The sequence below is a fragment of the Aulonocara sp. 'chitande type north' Nkhata Bay genome, linkage group LG5 (genome assembly GCF_057382095.1).
Source record: "Aulonocara sp. 'chitande type north' Nkhata Bay isolate Kocher_YH1m ecotype deep benthic linkage group LG5, A_spYH_male_GT1.1, whole genome shotgun sequence".
In the NCBI taxonomy this organism is placed as follows: Eukaryota; Metazoa; Chordata; class Actinopteri; order Cichliformes; family Cichlidae; genus Aulonocara; species Aulonocara sp. 'chitande type north' Nkhata Bay.
Window position 1 is genome coordinate 10,105,061 of NC_141348.1, and position 17,645 is coordinate 10,122,705.

Below are 17,645 nucleotides of genomic sequence, written 5' to 3' on the forward strand. Positions count from 1 at the left end.
TAGAAAAGTTGAAGAGGGAAAAATGTCAGTGGTATGTAAGACCATCCCAGTTTTTAGGGTTGTCTCATTGTTGTTGTTAATGTCATTAACACCAAAGCAGCTGAAACTGTTAAAGAGCACCCTCTGCTACCAAACTGACCCGATCAATATCCCAGAAGTTTGATTGACTTGGTCAAGTGTTTCCTTCATTTTTTCAAGTTGAGTATTACTGTTATATTATAAGGCTTTTTGTAATTCAAGGCATGATTTTCGGAAACACAAAATTATAATTAAAAGATCAGAAGAATTTTTAATCACACGTGCAAATGGGTCAGTACAGTCAATGGAGTGAGCAGCTGAAATGGGCTGGAACAATCCACAACAAAATCCCAACACTGTCAGTTAACAAGTAATTAAATGTGATAGACAGTTTAATACTTAATGATAGCAAGCAAGTTCATTCTCCGTCAGCTGCAGGCTGGCACGGTTTCCAGCTGATGCCATGAAGTTACTCATCAAGCCTGAAAGTGATGTCACCCTACTGCACAATCTGCACGCACACACCCTTTCCTTCGTCTCATCCCCATCAGGTGGGGAAGGGCAGCGAGCATAAACTGAATTACTTTTTCTTCAGTGGCAAAAAAAACCCCTCAGCAAATATCATCAAACACACAAGATGTTTCTGTGCGACTTGGCCAACTGCCTCACTAGCCTAAAGGTGCAGTAGCAGTATTTAAGGGGAAAAAAATACGTGTGATAACTTCACTCTCAGAGATGGAGAAAGATGTGAGAAACTGCAGACAGTAGAGGAAGGTGAGAGATGACTTTTAAAGGTACAGACTGCTCAGCAAGTGATATTTGATAAACTGGAAACCTAAAGCTTACATGTACTTACTCTTTGTATTTCTTTTAAAGTCGGGCAAAATCGTGATCTGTTCATGATGAGTTGGAGAAACAACAACAAATACAACTATTTCACCTAATTCAAATGGGACATAAAATGAATAATAAGGACACTGGTTTGCTGTGGTGTCCAGTCATCATAATTTGGATTAAATGTAGGAGAGTAACAAGTCGTCACTTTGAACTGTGGATGCTCTTTGGAAAAACTGCAGATTTCCACCTTTAAACTAGCTTGCAAGGTTGGGAAGCTGCTAGGACGGATGCAACATCTGCTTATATATTGTAGACTGGAACCTCAGAGCCAGCAGCCACACGGGTCAGCTGATCCAGCCCGTCCGCGAAAAAAACAAATTAAAATAGTTCATAACACAAAGTACTGTGTGACCTATTTCTAAATGAGTCTTTTCCCTGTGCTACACACCTACCCAATAACTTCAGATTCCCTCATCTTCCAAATCCCATTTTAATCCCTGAATACAGTATATTAAAATAACAGCTAGCCAGCAGTACAGCATGTAATGACTATGTTGTGATATTTTAATGTCTGTGAATCTTTGGGGAGGGTTTGTATTTATGTTTTTGCTTTGTTGCAACTTCATTTCCACTGAGGAAACTATTTTTATTAAAAGGATTTGTCTAGATAAGACTTAAAAATTTATGTGTTACCACAATTATTATTCTAATAATAATAATTATTGTTGTTATTATTTTGTTTTTCCACTGTTTTTTGGAGAAGCTGTCTGCAGGGGAGATACAAACATTACTTTTTATTGCACAAAAGGCAACGAGTGTGATGGTGAAAAGCAAAGTATATCCAGGCTATATGTGCATTATAGTGATAACAGCACAGACAGCATGTTAACACAAAGTTAGCCATGAACCCAGAGAGATGTTAAACCTAACAACCAACAGGTAACACAAAGCAGTAGGCTGCAGCCTCCGTTTCTACCTGTTTAATTTCTAAAGTAGATTCGCCCCAATGATCACTTTAAAGTCTCTTTATGCTGGTTTTCAACTTTGCTCTGTGCTGTCGGCTTTGTATAAAATGGGATTTGTGTTACTGTATGGAACTGTTGGGTAATTATGAGACAATGTGTTTTGTAATGAGAAAGTAATGTAACTAGCAGTGTAACAAATTACTTTCTCCGGCATGTAATCAGTGATTTTGCAAAGTAGTTTCTTTTATTTATGATTCATAACCTTAACCTACAGGTCGTGTTTGCTGTGCATGAATGGATATAAATGGCCTGAGCTCCCCCCAAAAAGTTCAAATGAATTCACACCATCTGTGTTTTCATTGACAATCATGTAATCATAGTGTATGTAGCCTGACTACAGCGCCACAAAGCTGAACTCCTACTCTACATCTACTCTGCCAAGTGTTTGTTCTGCAGGAGCAGCGAGGAAAGAAAATCTCTCTCATCAAATTATGAGTGAATATTTCCTGCATATTGAACCAATTAAATGAAACACTACAGGCTGAGTTTATGTAATCTAGATGTTAGAACATGGACCTGTCAGGATGGAGGAGACTCACTTCTCACGCTGGTATCACGCCGAAGGAGTGATTTCACTCAAAGCTCTAATCCAATTCTTCCAGCTCTTTTCTCAGGACTTGAAAGACAATCCATCTGTTCCTCCTGGCCGCCGTTCAATCACACCGCCTTCTGTTGTGTGGGCCGGAGGTGAGTTAAATGTTTCTAGCACTTCGCTGACAGCCGAGGGAGTCAGGGACACGGTGGCATCTCTCTGCTATAAAGATCGCGGCTGGAGTCCTAATTCATCACCCCAGGCATCATCATGTGGCATTACAATATGCTAATGCGGCGACGCCGTGCCCTCGCTCTCACCTCGTTCTCTCTTTCATCTTTTTCTCTCCTCCCTGTCTCCCTGGGGGCTGAGCCACCTCCACCCCAAATCCCACTCTGCAATACGCACCTTGCTGCCAGTATGTGCAGGGGGCTTAAGAGTGATGTCAAAGCCAATGTTGGAATTAGGTGAGTGCTGTGTGTAGTTGTCTGACTGCAAATGACGAACATGTAATTAGCCTTTCGTGTCAGAGTTACAACTGGATCGCGTTTAATAAGAACAGGCTTCCCCACCAACTGGAAAATCACCTCACATGCTTTCACATGGGAAAAAATAGAAATAACTTGCAAACAGGTATTTTTGGGGTTTAAATTTATGGACTTGGGATTAAGCGCAGACGCAGTACAAAACGACTGCCCTGCAAACATGCCGGTATCAGATGTCATTCTTACCCCATGTGATGGATATGTTAGCCAGCCCCAGTCTCCTGAGATTGTAGTCGTGTCCAGTAGATTCACTGCAAAAGAGAGAGAAGAGAACAACACACCGGAGGAGGTAAGTGGTGAACTTTAAATGATTGTTTTTCCTCATCCTGCCCCATCCATCCTGTCCTTCATAACTATCCTCTGTGTGCACTGGCACCCGACAGAGCACCCCACATACACACATACACCTGTCTGACAGGTGTGACTGATGAGCCGGGACGGTCGTCACGGCAACTCTAAGCCAGGTGTCATATCCGTGATGTCACCTTGACCTGTTTCACCCATCACGGCACCTCAGAACCTCAGTGGTATGAGCTCAGAATAGAACAGGACACGAAACACTGCTTTTCAGAGTGGAATAGAAACACTGCATTAACTTGTTTGTTTATATGGGTGAAAACCACCAATCAGAATGCTCCATTTTCATATGTGTTTTAAGTCAGGAAAGAAGTGGCATGTAAAAGGCAAGTACCAAACACCAGCATGTAACACATGGGACGGACATACAGAAGGTTAACAAGAGTGCAAAACAGTTTGACAAAACACTACGGCAAAGTGTCACTCCAAGCAGGCGGCGACCAATCAGACACTGTTTGCCTGTCTCTATTTTTCATGGTACTTTTGTTTATTGCTTGTTGGCTGGAAGTTTCAAGGGCAGCACAGTGGTGCAGTGTGAACATGCCTCACAGCAAGGCTGTGGTTTCAGACCTTTCTGGGGCCTTTCTGTGTGGGTTTCCTCCCACAGTCCAGACATGTACATGCTAGGCTGACTGGTGCTTCAGTATTGGCCGTAGGTAAGGATGTAGGGTGCGTGAATTTGGCTTACAGCGCAAACCACTTTTGTTTGGTCAGTAAAAGTAAAAATACCAGTCCAGTACTGCAGTATTATTTGGGCATTTAAGTGCAGATTTGTTCTGTTTGAAGCCAATTATGTCAGACTGACTAACACTTAACTTATCTTTAGCTTTGTTACAGCAAAAAAACTGAAATGAGAAGTTTTTTTTCTCTTACCTGGTAGTTAAGCATTTGGTGCATGTGTTTTTTCCCTGTTTGTTTGCTTGTTTGTTTAATTGTTTTTGGTTTTTTAATGAGCCCAACCTGAAATAGCTAACACATAGCTGAACTCTTTTTTACCATCATAAGTGTTAAGATAAGATAAGATAAGATAACCTTTATTAGTCCCACACGTGGGAAATTTGTTTTGTCACAGCAGGAAGTGGACAGTGCAAAAGTTATGAGGCAAAAATTAGAATACAATAAGAATAAATACAGTACACAGCTGTACAGAATAGAATAAAATAAAATACTATATACAGTAGAATAAAATAAAATAAATATACAATAAGATAAAAATAGAATACAAATACAAATACTATATACAACTGAGTAAAAATACAACGATGTTCAAATGACTGTAACTCCATTATGCTCATTGTTTTAGAAAGTTGAGAAGACGAGCTGTACGGGATATTCGGTGTGTCACAGTAACACAAAGCATTCACAAAGTACTGCTGTCTGAACACGGGCAGCATAATCAGCTCCACCTTGCTTTTGGCAAATGGCAAACCACGTTCCCATAACTCCTCGATCATTTTGGGCTAGAGAGAAAATTCAAATAGGAAGCCCGAGCTAAATGTTAAAATAAAAGTAAAAAAAAAAAAGGTTTTAGAGAAAGTCATGTCACAGAAATAGCAGCAATTTTATAAATATTTAATATAAACATAATTTAATAACTATAATTATATAATAATTCAATTTGGTAGCACTATATAATACAGCCCAGGACCAACCCAGTAAGCTTGTTTGGTCATCAAGCTTTTAAAAAGTGCAAACAGCTAACTTATGACATTTTAGAATTTGAAAATAAAAACCTCCATTTACTGTGAATGACCTGTAGCAGCATCTTCATGGAGACCCACGCGCTTGAGTCATGTTCACTTCAAATGGAAGTTAAAGTATTTTCAGCTCACACAGACTTGTCCTTCTTCCTATAATTTCTGTATGTTTTGTGTCTTTATCTGATACAGCTGCATCTAAAACTCACTCCACATTCGATCAAAACACATCTGAGTGACAGGACTTTACAAGATGGGATGGACAGCTGAGGAAAAATCGCATCTTGGTGAACTATTAATTCTACACAGCAGCAGTGTCCATACAGTCTGCTCAAGCAGGTATGTGTGTGTATGTGCGTGTATCTCACCCCTCCAGCACTTCCAGCTAATATGATCTCTGCCCCAAGGCTGCTTGTCAAGCAGCCAAGTGCTGTTCCCCATATTAGAATGAGTTTAACAAAACACTTCACACTTCTTAGCTTTCGGTCTCTCATCTTCATCTCTCTGCTTGACACTTGCTCTCTTCCTGTCTCTCTTGCTACCGTATGCAACCGTTTTGCCTCAAAGCAGCAAGCGAACTGCCAAGGCCTGGCCTCCTCCCCCTCAGCTGGCTGAGTTCATGCTTTTTACTCATACGGATAATTTTTCAGAAAACAACCGTGAGGTGATCTCTGTGGTTTCCTTGGAAAATGCTTCAAAGTGAAAGTTCAGAAATGATGACACTGACTGTTCAGAAGTTGCGCTTTTGTGCATTTGCATGTTTTGTAGATGGCAGTCTGCCGGCAAAAAGGAAATGATGACATTTACATATCTTCCTCTGTGATAGTTCATGAGTAACTATGATGTCTGAAAACTAGAAAAGCACCACAGAGAGACATTTCATGCACAGGAAGAGATGCGCAGACATTGATTGACGATAAGTGACAGGAAAAAAGCTGATGCGCGTAATGAGCACTTAAAGCGTCTGCACAGCTACGGTACACTTACACAGGTGTTTTCGCTTCTGCCTGATTAGATGTCCTCTCAGAACTGTGCGAGCACTTTGTGCTTGACTGACGTCTGGCTTTCTCCATAACTTTAACAACAAACACTCCTACATATCTTTTCATAATACTGCAATAAATATGCAGTATATATAATATACAGTAAAAAAAAGACTATGGAAATTTCTTTCAAATTCAGCAGACACAAAAGAAAAAAGCCAAGATTAGTCCAGTATCAGCTCTAACACTAACGTCAACACTGTCTGAGGAAAACTGTATCTGAAGCATCCTGCTGCGTTTTTTGTGTTTATCAGAGTTTGTTCACTGAAACAGTTGCTTGTCGCTGCTGGAAACACGGCTGATGAGAGAGCAGAGACTGGTTCACATAGTAAATGTGGCATGGAACAAAAATAAGGGTGAAAACAAAGAGTGAAGTATCTATTGTGTCTGCAGAAGTGCCTGTAATCATTAAAGTGCCTCTGTTAGCCTTTATATAGTAATATCCCTTTTTTTGTTTCAACCACCGGTTAGTTTGATATAGCCACAAAGAATATTTGGTTAGGTTAACAAAAAAACACACTCTTTTACAGCGTTGAACATCTTAGAAGGCTCCATCTTCTAGCACGAAAGAAAATCTTTTCCCTCCACATCTAAAGGTGTCAGCACATTTATTACAATAAGAGCTTATGTGGTCTTTTTTTTGAATACAGTCCTATCGGAGGTTGCCCAGTGACTACACTGAGCTTTTCTGGTTAGTGTTAGACAGCAACTGATTTTTAAATATTTACGGCAGTTAGTCACAATATTATCACAGATTACATGTAACTCCTGACTTGACACTACAAAGTACAAATACTTTGTTACCGTACCAGAATGTTCAGGTTTCTGTACTTTTACTTTTACGCCCTACTTTTTTAAACAGATATCTGTACTTTCGACTTCTTATATTTTCAGAACAGGCTCGTTACTTTTGCTTTAACAGATTTTGAGGGGAGTTACTATTTGACGTCCCTGCAAGCCTTCAAACATTAAAACAAATATGAGAGTGAACAGTGACACATGAAAGGCAGTCCTGTTTCAGTATTAATCACCAAGTAAAAAGAGATGAAAGAAGCAAAATTGTTTACCAAATTCAGGGGTTAAAGTGGCTCGGTGTTTTTAATTACCAACTCCAGGTCTCCGTAAGTTATTCTTGCAGTACTTAAGCAACTAGCAAGCCCTACTGGAGAGGAGCGCACATAAAGAGAATTTATTTTATTTAAGTAGGTCATTTCAGTGCAGCATTTCTATCAGCTCAACAAACATTAACAAACGCACAACCTGTGTGAAGTTTGTCTCACGGTGTGTTGCAGCTAAAGGTCCAGCTGCTGTATTTCACAGGGAGAGAAAAGAAAGAAAGCTAACTTTACTCAGAGATGGAGAAAGATAAGAAAGACTGGACAGGAGAGGAAGAAGAGAGCTTAGATTTAAAGGTGAGGACTGCTCAGTGGTGTTAAACTGTAAATGTGAAGCTTATATGTAAGTCCTCATGTTTTTAAATCAGATATTGGGTCTGTACATGTGACATTAGGGTTTTTTCTTATATTGTGAAACATGCTGAGGCCGACTAACTGTGTTATTTAAAGGTTGTATGAAAATCCTCTGCAGGTTAGTGCAGGATAAACAGGTTAGTTTGCTGTACCGTGAATGTTTCAAAGGCCTTCCCACCTGCTGGATCCCATTTTAGCCTCTTCTCTACTAATGTTCCTGTTAGAGGCAAAGTCACTCTCTACAGAGTAGGAAACAAAATAGAGATATTTTTTAAATTCCTTCTTTTTCTCTGTTTATGTTCTTTTTTACTTTTACGTGAGTAAAGAAGTTGAATCAGTACTTCGACTCTTACTGAAGTATTTTTTAACACTCTCTGTACTTCTGCTACTCTATAAAAGTACAGAATATCTGTACTTTTGCCCCCTCTGTCAATAGGAGGCTGTTTCTGTTTTAATGCTGTTTTAGTGTCATCTTGATGCGCCAAAATCACTCTGAAGATGGCAACTGACTGCAAAGCAATTATTTTATTTTTATTATTAACTGTAATTTGTGCTGATAATTATGTAATAATTATGAATTAAGAGCAATAAGATGCTTTTCAGAGTGTAGTGACTTTCGAGTCTCCTAGCATAGTTGTTCCTAACTGTAGCCTGAAGAACGTTCTAATTAGGCGGAATCATTGAAAACACCTGTGTGGGTTGACAGCCCTTCAACGCAAATGATGCGTGTGCATACACCCACACACACACACGGACATGCACAAAATCACTTATTTTGCAGCTCACTTTATTAAAATGATTCTGGGCTGTCTGGCTCTTTGGTGGCTCCAAATAGCAGGAGTCAGCCATTCTTAGAAGTAATGAAGAGATCTAATCTGGGTTAGTCCAACTCTGAACAGTGCTTACTGGCTGCTGTTTTGCAGAGGGAGTTGTGTGTTTTGCTCTCAAGTGTCAATTTGTGGCTTGCAGTGGGTCAAGAACACCCACAATTCATAGAGGCAACTAGGATGAGTGCAAAATGAAGTAATGGGGATGGAGCACTCTTCTTCACTGAAGCTCCACTTCATGATTTAGAGTAATAAGACACAAGTATTTTTCCATAAAAATCTTGCCAAGTGGAGTCTCGTCATCTCCTAATTTCTCTGTGCAAAGGCTGTAGCTTTTCTCACGTGTTGCAATTAGCTGGTGTGTCACTCCTTCTAATTTGGGCATTGGGCCGCTGTGGAGGGCAGTGGGTCAGAACACACAGACAGATGGCAGTGCCACCATTCGCTCATCCCTCCATCCATCCCTCCCTCATCTCCCAGCCTTCTCTCTGCCTCTCCCTCGCCAAGGCGCCGACATCCCATTGCATCGTATCGATGATGCAGTAGCCCCTTGCGCTCTAGCCAAGGTCACAAATGGATGTCGCCAATTACACTCCCCTGAGTGCTCTCCGCCGTTCCGCCAAAGTGACATAATGAAAGCAGCGTACCGGTGCAAGTGGATTTAATAATTCTTCGCTGCACCGAGGGAATTTTGCTCCACTATACTGTTATTATTAAAGCACAAAAAAATAAAGACAAATAAATCCACTCCCTGAATCTGAAAATATGTGAGGCGGCATGTTATCACTGCCGCAGACCGTGTGAAGATTCACAAGCCGTTCCCAGTGGTATTAATTTAATTTCCACTCAAATGAGAAATCCCTCTGTCTTTGAAGGTGGTGGGAGTCATTTATCTAATTTGCTCTGGCTGCCTGAATTATGACTCGTATACAAGCGATAGGGGTTTAGTGGCATGAATAGAAGAGAGGACAGGCAGTAATTAGCACTTTGTATACACACACACACACACACACACACACACACACACACACACACACACACACACACACACACACACACACACTTTGTCTCATCTTGTATGGAGGAAAGCGGAAAAAAGCTCAATCCTCTTTTTTTAATTCTCCTTTTCTTCATTGCATTCCCACCTCCACCTTCAAGCGCTGTTTTCACAAAGTTCTAAAAGCAGTGCTTTACAAGGCTTTTGAGGGAACAGGCTGACCTCCAGTAAGCTCCAGCAGCAGAGCTCGGTCTCAAAAGCTCTGCAGCAGTGAAGAGGTTAAAAGCCTCTGTTTGGCGTTGGCCGGGCGGAGGGACCGAGAGTGCATCTCCTTGAGGACCCCCGGGCTTGAAATTGAGTTTGTTCCTGTTTCACAGCATTCTCTTAATAACAGGAACACAAACCATCACCCCCACCTACACCTTCACCAATTTCTCTCTGTGCTGCTCTCCTCCACATCTCGGGGAGCGCCAAATGAAAAAGCTGTCCGCCAACTTGGGAGCTTGTTCCCACTCACTCAGAGACACAACACATATTTCCCAGGGCGGCGCTCAACTTTTTCGCAGTGCCATTTCTTTTCCCTCCTCTCTCGCCCCCACGACTCCATCGGACTGGTAGGTTAGCGCCGGGGCTCGTGCCTGAGCGCCTGCGGCCTGGCACTTCATGTCACAGGCATGTGTCAAATCAGCCAGGCCTTCCGATGCCTCTGAAAAGGCAGCAGTGGTCGTGGCCGGCTGAAAGTGGGCGCATGTGTGGCTGGAGTCAACGTGGAAGGATTATGGGCTGTCACAGAACGGCTCGCCTGCAGCGCTGTCGATGGCTCGGTATGGCCAATAGCAACAAAGTTGTCTTTATAAATATATATATATATATGTATACACACAAACACAAAAAAAGAGGCGAGTATAGATGGAGGAAATGGCAAAACACAGCAGATGCTCAAAACTTCATTTCCACCCCAAAAGACATGGTCATACATTTCAGAAGGGAGAGTGCAGCCATCACTCTACACAAAGTGTATCAGCACACACACATATAGCATGTGTACATGCAGAGAAATAAAAGGCAACATTCGATGGCAATTAAAAATGTGCATAGACCAACGCATAAGTGTACATCCTTTCAAGCAAATATGCACACTCACACATATGTACAGACACACTCATTGATGGCACAGCTCTTGTGTGAGACAGGCACAGTGACAGCTGTGTAATTATCTCATCAACACCTCCCTGCTCTAACAAGCTTCTCCTTCTCTTGTCTCTCTTCGAGCCGCCTGTAACGCTCCTCATAGCTGCTGCGACCACGGACGATAAAAGCCTTCACGGAGATGAGAGGAGCTTCACCAAAACACCGAACGCTGGCGCTCGCTTTTTCTCTTTTATTTCCTCTTAGTCTCTCTCTCACACACAGACGCACACACTGGGACACACAGAGCTATTGTCTGTCCTTTCTAGTTTTGTTTTTAGAATTGCTTCGCAGTCCCAACACCAATTCCATACTCTCCAATTATAAGAACAAGTCCACATAAATTACTGCCTCTCAAGAAAACTCAAACCAATATGAAATAATTTACAACCATTCTTTTCATCGCCAGCGCTCCCCTCCTCTCCTCTTTACAGATGCAAGTGTATGGGTTTTTTTTTAAATGCTCATGATGAGCAGTAACAGTCACAGGGAGGTGTGCTGGTTCAAGTCAGGCAGATGAAATGAAGAAATGAAAGGTGGAAATGAATTAAGGGAGACTGATATGATTCCCAAATTGTTCATTTGGTGCTCACAAGCAAAGAGAGAGCACATTATTAGTAGATCGTGTTAATGCACCACACCAGGACACTTGAGTATCCAATGATGGTGGGTGATTAAAGTAAAGTAGTTTTCAGGCATTTTTGAGATTGAAAGTGTGAATCCTCGGTCACCAATGAGTTGTACAGCAGTCCAGATCCAGACCCAGATGCCATTCTTTGCTGGTTATTTCAGTCTGGCACAGCTGTTCTGAATGGGTTCATGAATAAGGTAGATGTTAATGGATATATTCAACAGCTCTGGTACACAGGAAACACACAGACCAATCACATGCTTTGTGAGTCATTCCATGTGATGCTGCTCAGCCAATCAAATAATTTATTTAGAGTGCATGTGGGAAAACAGAAAACTCCACGAGGAGATGAGAGAAGCCTGAAGAAGTAAGTCAGGGGAGCAGCAAGAAAAGAGGGGTTAAAGCTGAGATGGGTTACATGTGAAGGAAAAAGAAGAAAAGGGGAAACGCAGAGTACAAGTTTTCCTTTTTTTAAATTAAGCATTTAATTTTAGGATAGCTTTTTCTAAAAGTTCTTTTTTTTTAACTTTTGAATGCAAACCTTGATTAACTTTGAATGAGAAAGAATTAAATATATTGAAATATCTTGCACTGAATTCTGAAGCAGGTGGAACTTTATGACATTCTGGAACTTTGTTATTTTCTTGAACTGGACCTCTTTAATTTTTAACTGACAGCCCTGCTGTATAGAAAAGAAACGTACAATCATGGCTTATCAGGCACAGCTATGCTGCAGAGTGAGAAAAAGAAAGAAAGAAAATGTGATTTTATTTGGGGTAATAAGTTATGAGCTGGAAGAAGTGCAAATAGATTTATCATGATTGTGAATGTGTTTACATTTTATTTTTACCTGTTGAAAGACGTTTCATTCAAATACTGGCTTCCATTTTAGCGATCTACGATGGAGGAGTGCTGGCAGGCTATACACTAAAAATGTTACGCCTGTAACATCTGTTCCCTGAAGGAGGCAAACGGGGTGCAACACAAGGTTGCCTCCCTGTGCAGCTGGGCTCGATGAGCAGTGGTTATCGAAATGAGGGAGAACTGTGTTACAGGGCTGCTCATAAGTCATCACAGTTCATCTCCCTATCATGTTTTGAGTTTTGAGTAGGGCTCATGGTATAGTTTTGGTTTATGAAGTTATTTATGTTCCAGTTATTCAGTATTTCATCCGCTGTATTCACTCTGTTGTTTGTATCCTAGTGTCATGTGTGTGCAATTGTTTGTATAGTCTGTGTCTCAGTGTATGTCCTGTCTTATTGTGATAGTCCTGTGTAGGTGATGTTCTGTTCTGCTTCCCTGTTTCGTCAGTCAGATTATGTCCAGCCGTGTTTCCTCTCTGCCTGGATTCCCTCTTGTGTATATAATGTCTCTGTCTCCTTCTGTCCAGTGTTGTGATCTCCTTCTTGCTGTGTTTCCTGTCTGTATAGTAATTCCATGTATAATTCTGCCTGTTTAGGATCTCCCAGTTAACCTTCCCGTTTAGTTGTTTACCTATAAACTCACAGTCCTGCCTGTGAGTCTGCACTTTGGGGACATAACTCTGCCTAGCACACAGATCCACTAACACTGCCTTAAAGGCATGAATAGACATGTCTTCAGCCAAGACATGCGGGGCTATGACATCCCATAGTATGTGTTGTACCGAGTGCATCAACCGAAAGAGAACATATCCTCCAGTACCAACTTGGGTCATCTTTGCACTCCACAACTCAGTTTTGGAGTTTTCCATTAGGTGGTAGTACCTGGTACCAGGTACTCTCTCTGTAACTGCTTGGGGTTCCAAGCGATCTGAGGTGATCCAATGTGATGTCAACAGTGGGGTCACTCGATGAGTCATGAGAATGTCTCCATCACAAAAATCAAAACCACCATTTTTGAAACCTGACAACAAGGGAAATGGCTACACAAAAGACCATGACCGAGGTTCCCAAGTCTGACACAAAGCCATACATCACATTTGCCTTAAAGACATTGTTGTGGCGTTCATGTTGCATAGGTACTAGGTACTAGTGCAAAATAATAATTGACTTTAGGCCATGAAAACAGATCAGAGGGGAAAATGAGTGTAAAGTGTAAGGGTTAGGGTTAGCACATGTTGGTAAACTTCAAAGGGCTGTTCAACTTTCAGTTGTCATGTCAAGACCCAGATTCACAGAATATAACCTTATCAGAATTAGCTTGAATCACGGCCCTCTTTAAAGATTTTCTTCATAGCAAAGCAGCTTTTTCTTTGCTTACTATTCCAAGACTTATCTTAAAGTAAAATGAGTCTGATGAATGTGTCAACATTAGATTCTTCTCCGTCACTCAACTGAAGTTATCTGGGCTGCTTCACTAAATTTCCCCAAGTCTAGTTTTGTTTGACAAGATTTAAAGAGGGCATCAGAAGAAGAAGAAAAACCCTGTAAACTGAGTTCTGTAAAGTTTCTTCAGCCAGTATTGACTTTCATTTTACAGAGAAGGGAACAAAATCATGTGGCTTCCTGGATGACAAATGAGCTGTAAATAAACCACAACACATGGGAGCAGAACTCCAGGCTGGGATCACACCCAATACATAACATGTTTGTGTTGCTGCAAATGCTTACCCACAACATATGTTACTACACATTATGCCAGCATTCTGTGGTCATTTTTCTTCTTTTCCTACCTTCTTGCTTAATACTATTTTGATAATTACTGAGTTAATAGTATTAGTAAATATTGTGTGTAATGCATTTAAAAAACCCTCATATAGTTTTTTGTTGTTGTTTGTTTGCTTGCTTTTTTAAAATAAAACTGTTACAGAAAACCTATTTTTATTTTCAGGCTATAAGAATTTTCAAGCAGGCTCCAAGAAGGTTTGCATGTGTACAGCCTTAATGCTGGCTCTCATCCACTGTGTAATAAACTAAAGACTCGAGAAAGACAGAGAGATGCTCTCTCTCTGTCTCACACACACACACACACACACACACACACACACACACACACACACACACACACACACACACACACACACACACACAGAGTTCAACACTGAATGCTCATCACTGATAAGAAGGTAGTGATCTGTGACAGAGTGGAGCAGCCATTAAGGGAAGGAACGACAATGTAGTGACTGCATCTTTTCTTGATGAAGTTTGCCTTTAAAATGTGGATTGGATTACAAACCTGAGTACATCAGCTAATTCCTTATTATAATGGTACTTTTTTTTTAATTAATCTAAGCACATTTTAATGTATTTATGGTGCATTGTAAAAGCTGATGCCAGTTAACATACTTTCTGGTACCTTTTTGGCCATGAATAATTTCAATAATCACCTCCTCACCTAACAAACTGATTATAATAATTTTGAGTAAAATGTAACTGAAATGTATAAACGCAAAAGTTTATTTATTCACATAATTAATCATTAAGGAAAATATGCTTAGTATAAATTTAATGCATACCAATCCAATACATTTCATTTAAATTTAATGTTTTCCTTTGTACTTATGCAAAAAAATTACTTGAAGAATTTACATCAAATCACTTAAAGTCAGCATTTTGAGTGTAAATATTTTCTTCAGTGTGGAGTCCAATCACTTGGACCTGTAGATACATGACTATAGACTTTACCTCTATTTTTAAAACTGTAAACAGTAAGAAACCATCAATAGGAGAGAACACTGCCAGCCTACAGAGGAGCCCTGCTTAGTAGAGCCACAATAGAGAAACAATGATGTAACAGAGATATATGGGCTACATTTTTCTTTAAGAGAAAATGAATATTTTACACATTTATGCCTTCATTGTCCTTGTCGTTTCTTAATTTACTCTCAGCATGTTTTTCTACATATCCTCACATCTCCCCATCTGAATAAATACTCACTGTCCTTTGTGGCAGTTTTCCATATGTCTAACTTGCTGTAAAAACGGTGCTTTGTTCAATGGTGTTCAGCTCTTTTTTTCCATTTTCTTTCTGTGTTTCTTGCTGTGTCTTTTTAGCATTTGTTGCAGTGGCCCATTTTCCCCACAGGGATCATTAAAGCTTCATCTCGTTACCTCCACACCTACACTAACCTTCCTCCCTCTTCTTCCTCGTCTCATCTTTCTTCAGACTCTCCCTGAAGTTTTTCTCCCCAGAGGCTCTTCTTTCCTCCGAATGTCTCCATTGTGGTGTAAGCCTTTTGTCCTTGGTACCAAGAAAGCAGTACAACCGATGGCGGGAGAAGACGGCTGAGAGACTTATAATGACACGCAGATGCAGATGTTCCCTTTAGAAAAGACTTTGTTTCAACTTTTCACCCTCTGCTTCTGAACTCATATGATAAGTGCCACCAATAGGTTTTAAAGTGGTAGACAGAACAAACAAGTGGAAATGGTATGAAACAGTGTGGACACACGCACACATTCACGCACACGCACGCACACACACACACGCACGCACACACACACACACACACACACACACCAATTTTTGGATAAAAAATAAAAAAAATAATATACACTTGGTTTTTTTATTCACATTAAATCTTTTGAATGGCTCAGATATGTTTGCATAAATTTACATAATTATACAAAAATTTTTTATTTTTGAGTATTTTGTCAAAAATTTAATCCTGAACCCGACTTTTTAATTTTTTGAATCGTTATTTAATTTTTTGGCCTAAAGTTCAGCGTTTAGTCAGGAAACAACTGTTTAATTTCTTGTAAACTTTCCTTGAATTTTGATAGATTTTAGTCTGTTGTTTCTGTGTTACTTGCATTGCAAGTTTTCTTTGGACATATGCTCTGAGTTTACAGAAACAATTACCACATTTAAATGGTATTTAAATCTAGTCCATTCCCCCTGCTTTTTTTGTGTGGTATACACAAAAATGTGTAATCTCTTTTTTCTTTATTTCTGACATCGTTTACATATTTTAATTGTATTATTTGTATTTGCTTTATTTTGGACATTCATAACATTCAGTTATTAAATACTTATATAGAAACACAGTTATTCAATTCAATTCAATTTTATTTATACAGCACCAAATCAGAACAACAACACCTCAAGGCGCTTTATATTGTAAGGTAGACCCTACAATAATACATTACGAGAAAAACCCAACAATCATATGACCCCTTTGAGCAAGCACTTTGGTGACAGTGGGAAGGAAAAACTCCCTTTTAACAGGAAGAAACCTCCGGCAGAACCAGGCTCAGGGAGGGGCGGCCATCTGCTGCAACCAGTTGGGGTGAGAGAAGGAAGACAGGATGAAAGATATGATGTGGAAGACAGACAGAGATTAATAACAAGTATGATTCAATGCAGAGAGGTCTATTAACACATGTTGAGTGAGAAAAAAATAAAAACGTATTATTATTAGTTCCCAAATGGAGAGCAAAACTAATGAAAGTGGAACGAGCACATTAACAGAAAGTTAACTGGAAAGGAAAAGTGTGGCAGTCATCTCTGTTGTTTTATTTTCCTTCATGGGTCAACAAAAGCAGATTCAAGGATGAGAACTGGACTGAGGCTGATTACCAACTTCCTCATATCAAGCTACTCCTTAAACAGAGAGAACAGCTAAGCATCTTACCTGGGCTGTAACAGTGCCACATGCTGACTAATTGGTAGTGAAGTCAAAAACAGACAAACTGAAGGCCAATATCACACTAACCTGGGCTTCATCAGCAGTGCCAGAAGCTGACTGCCTCCATGCCATGCTGCACTGATGCAGTTTGTTAAAGGAATCCTAACCAAGAAACTGTATTGTCAATATTTTAACAATTTAAAACACTGGATTCCTTTTTAAAATACCAGCAAAATCACCAAAATTATAACAAAAAAGGTTAAATATTTTACTATATTGACTATACAATATATAAAAAATGTACCTTTTGAAGTTCTGTTTTTTAAGATCCACTAATATTTCGAGTCAGTCACAGGATGGTGGGTTGATGGTTTTTACTATAGAAAATGCCCCTGACAATAAGGTACGTAGAAATTTGAATGAAGGGTTTCTGCTTAGAATCTACTATTATAACTTTACTGTGTTAAATACGCAGGTCTGACTAGAGCACCAAAAAATGCTAAATTAAAAATATCAGTTCAGTGCTGCCATATTGAGGACATGACTGACTTTGTTAAGTTTAAAGTAAATGAATAAATAAATAAAGCCAGCCATTACTTGGTCAGAAATTGGTGTACAATACAGAGTCCAGCAGCTGTGCAATAATTCTACAGTCAAACAGAAGGTCAATATGCCTAACAAAGCTCATTTTTAACATTTAATATCCATGAAAATAAACAGATCCCTGGCACCATGTACAGCAGCAGGGCCCCCACGGGACTCCAGCAGACAGAGAGTGAGGACTGAAAACTCAATCTGTTAGGTGTACTAAAGTGATTTTTAGCATTATCCCAGAGTAATAGGATTCCCCCGCATGGTTGATACTTTTTTAATGCAATCGTTACCTGGTTCATGCATTTTTGATTTGTTGATTTTTTCCAGCTCAGCGCTA

The 17,645-nt window shown here is 40.0% G+C and overlaps 1 protein-coding gene across 1 annotated transcript in view; it reads right to left on the reverse strand.

Annotated features, from left to right (window-relative positions):
• epha8 (eph receptor A8) overlaps positions 1-17,645 on the reverse strand; it is a 147,642-nt gene that overhangs the window by 110,049 nt on the left and 19,948 nt on the right. The window contains exon 2 of the mRNA XM_086291236.1: positions 3,144-3,208. Coding sequence (XP_086147362.1) covers positions 3,144-3,208 — 65 coding nt within the window. The remainder of the gene's footprint in view (positions 1-3,143; positions 3,209-17,645) is intronic.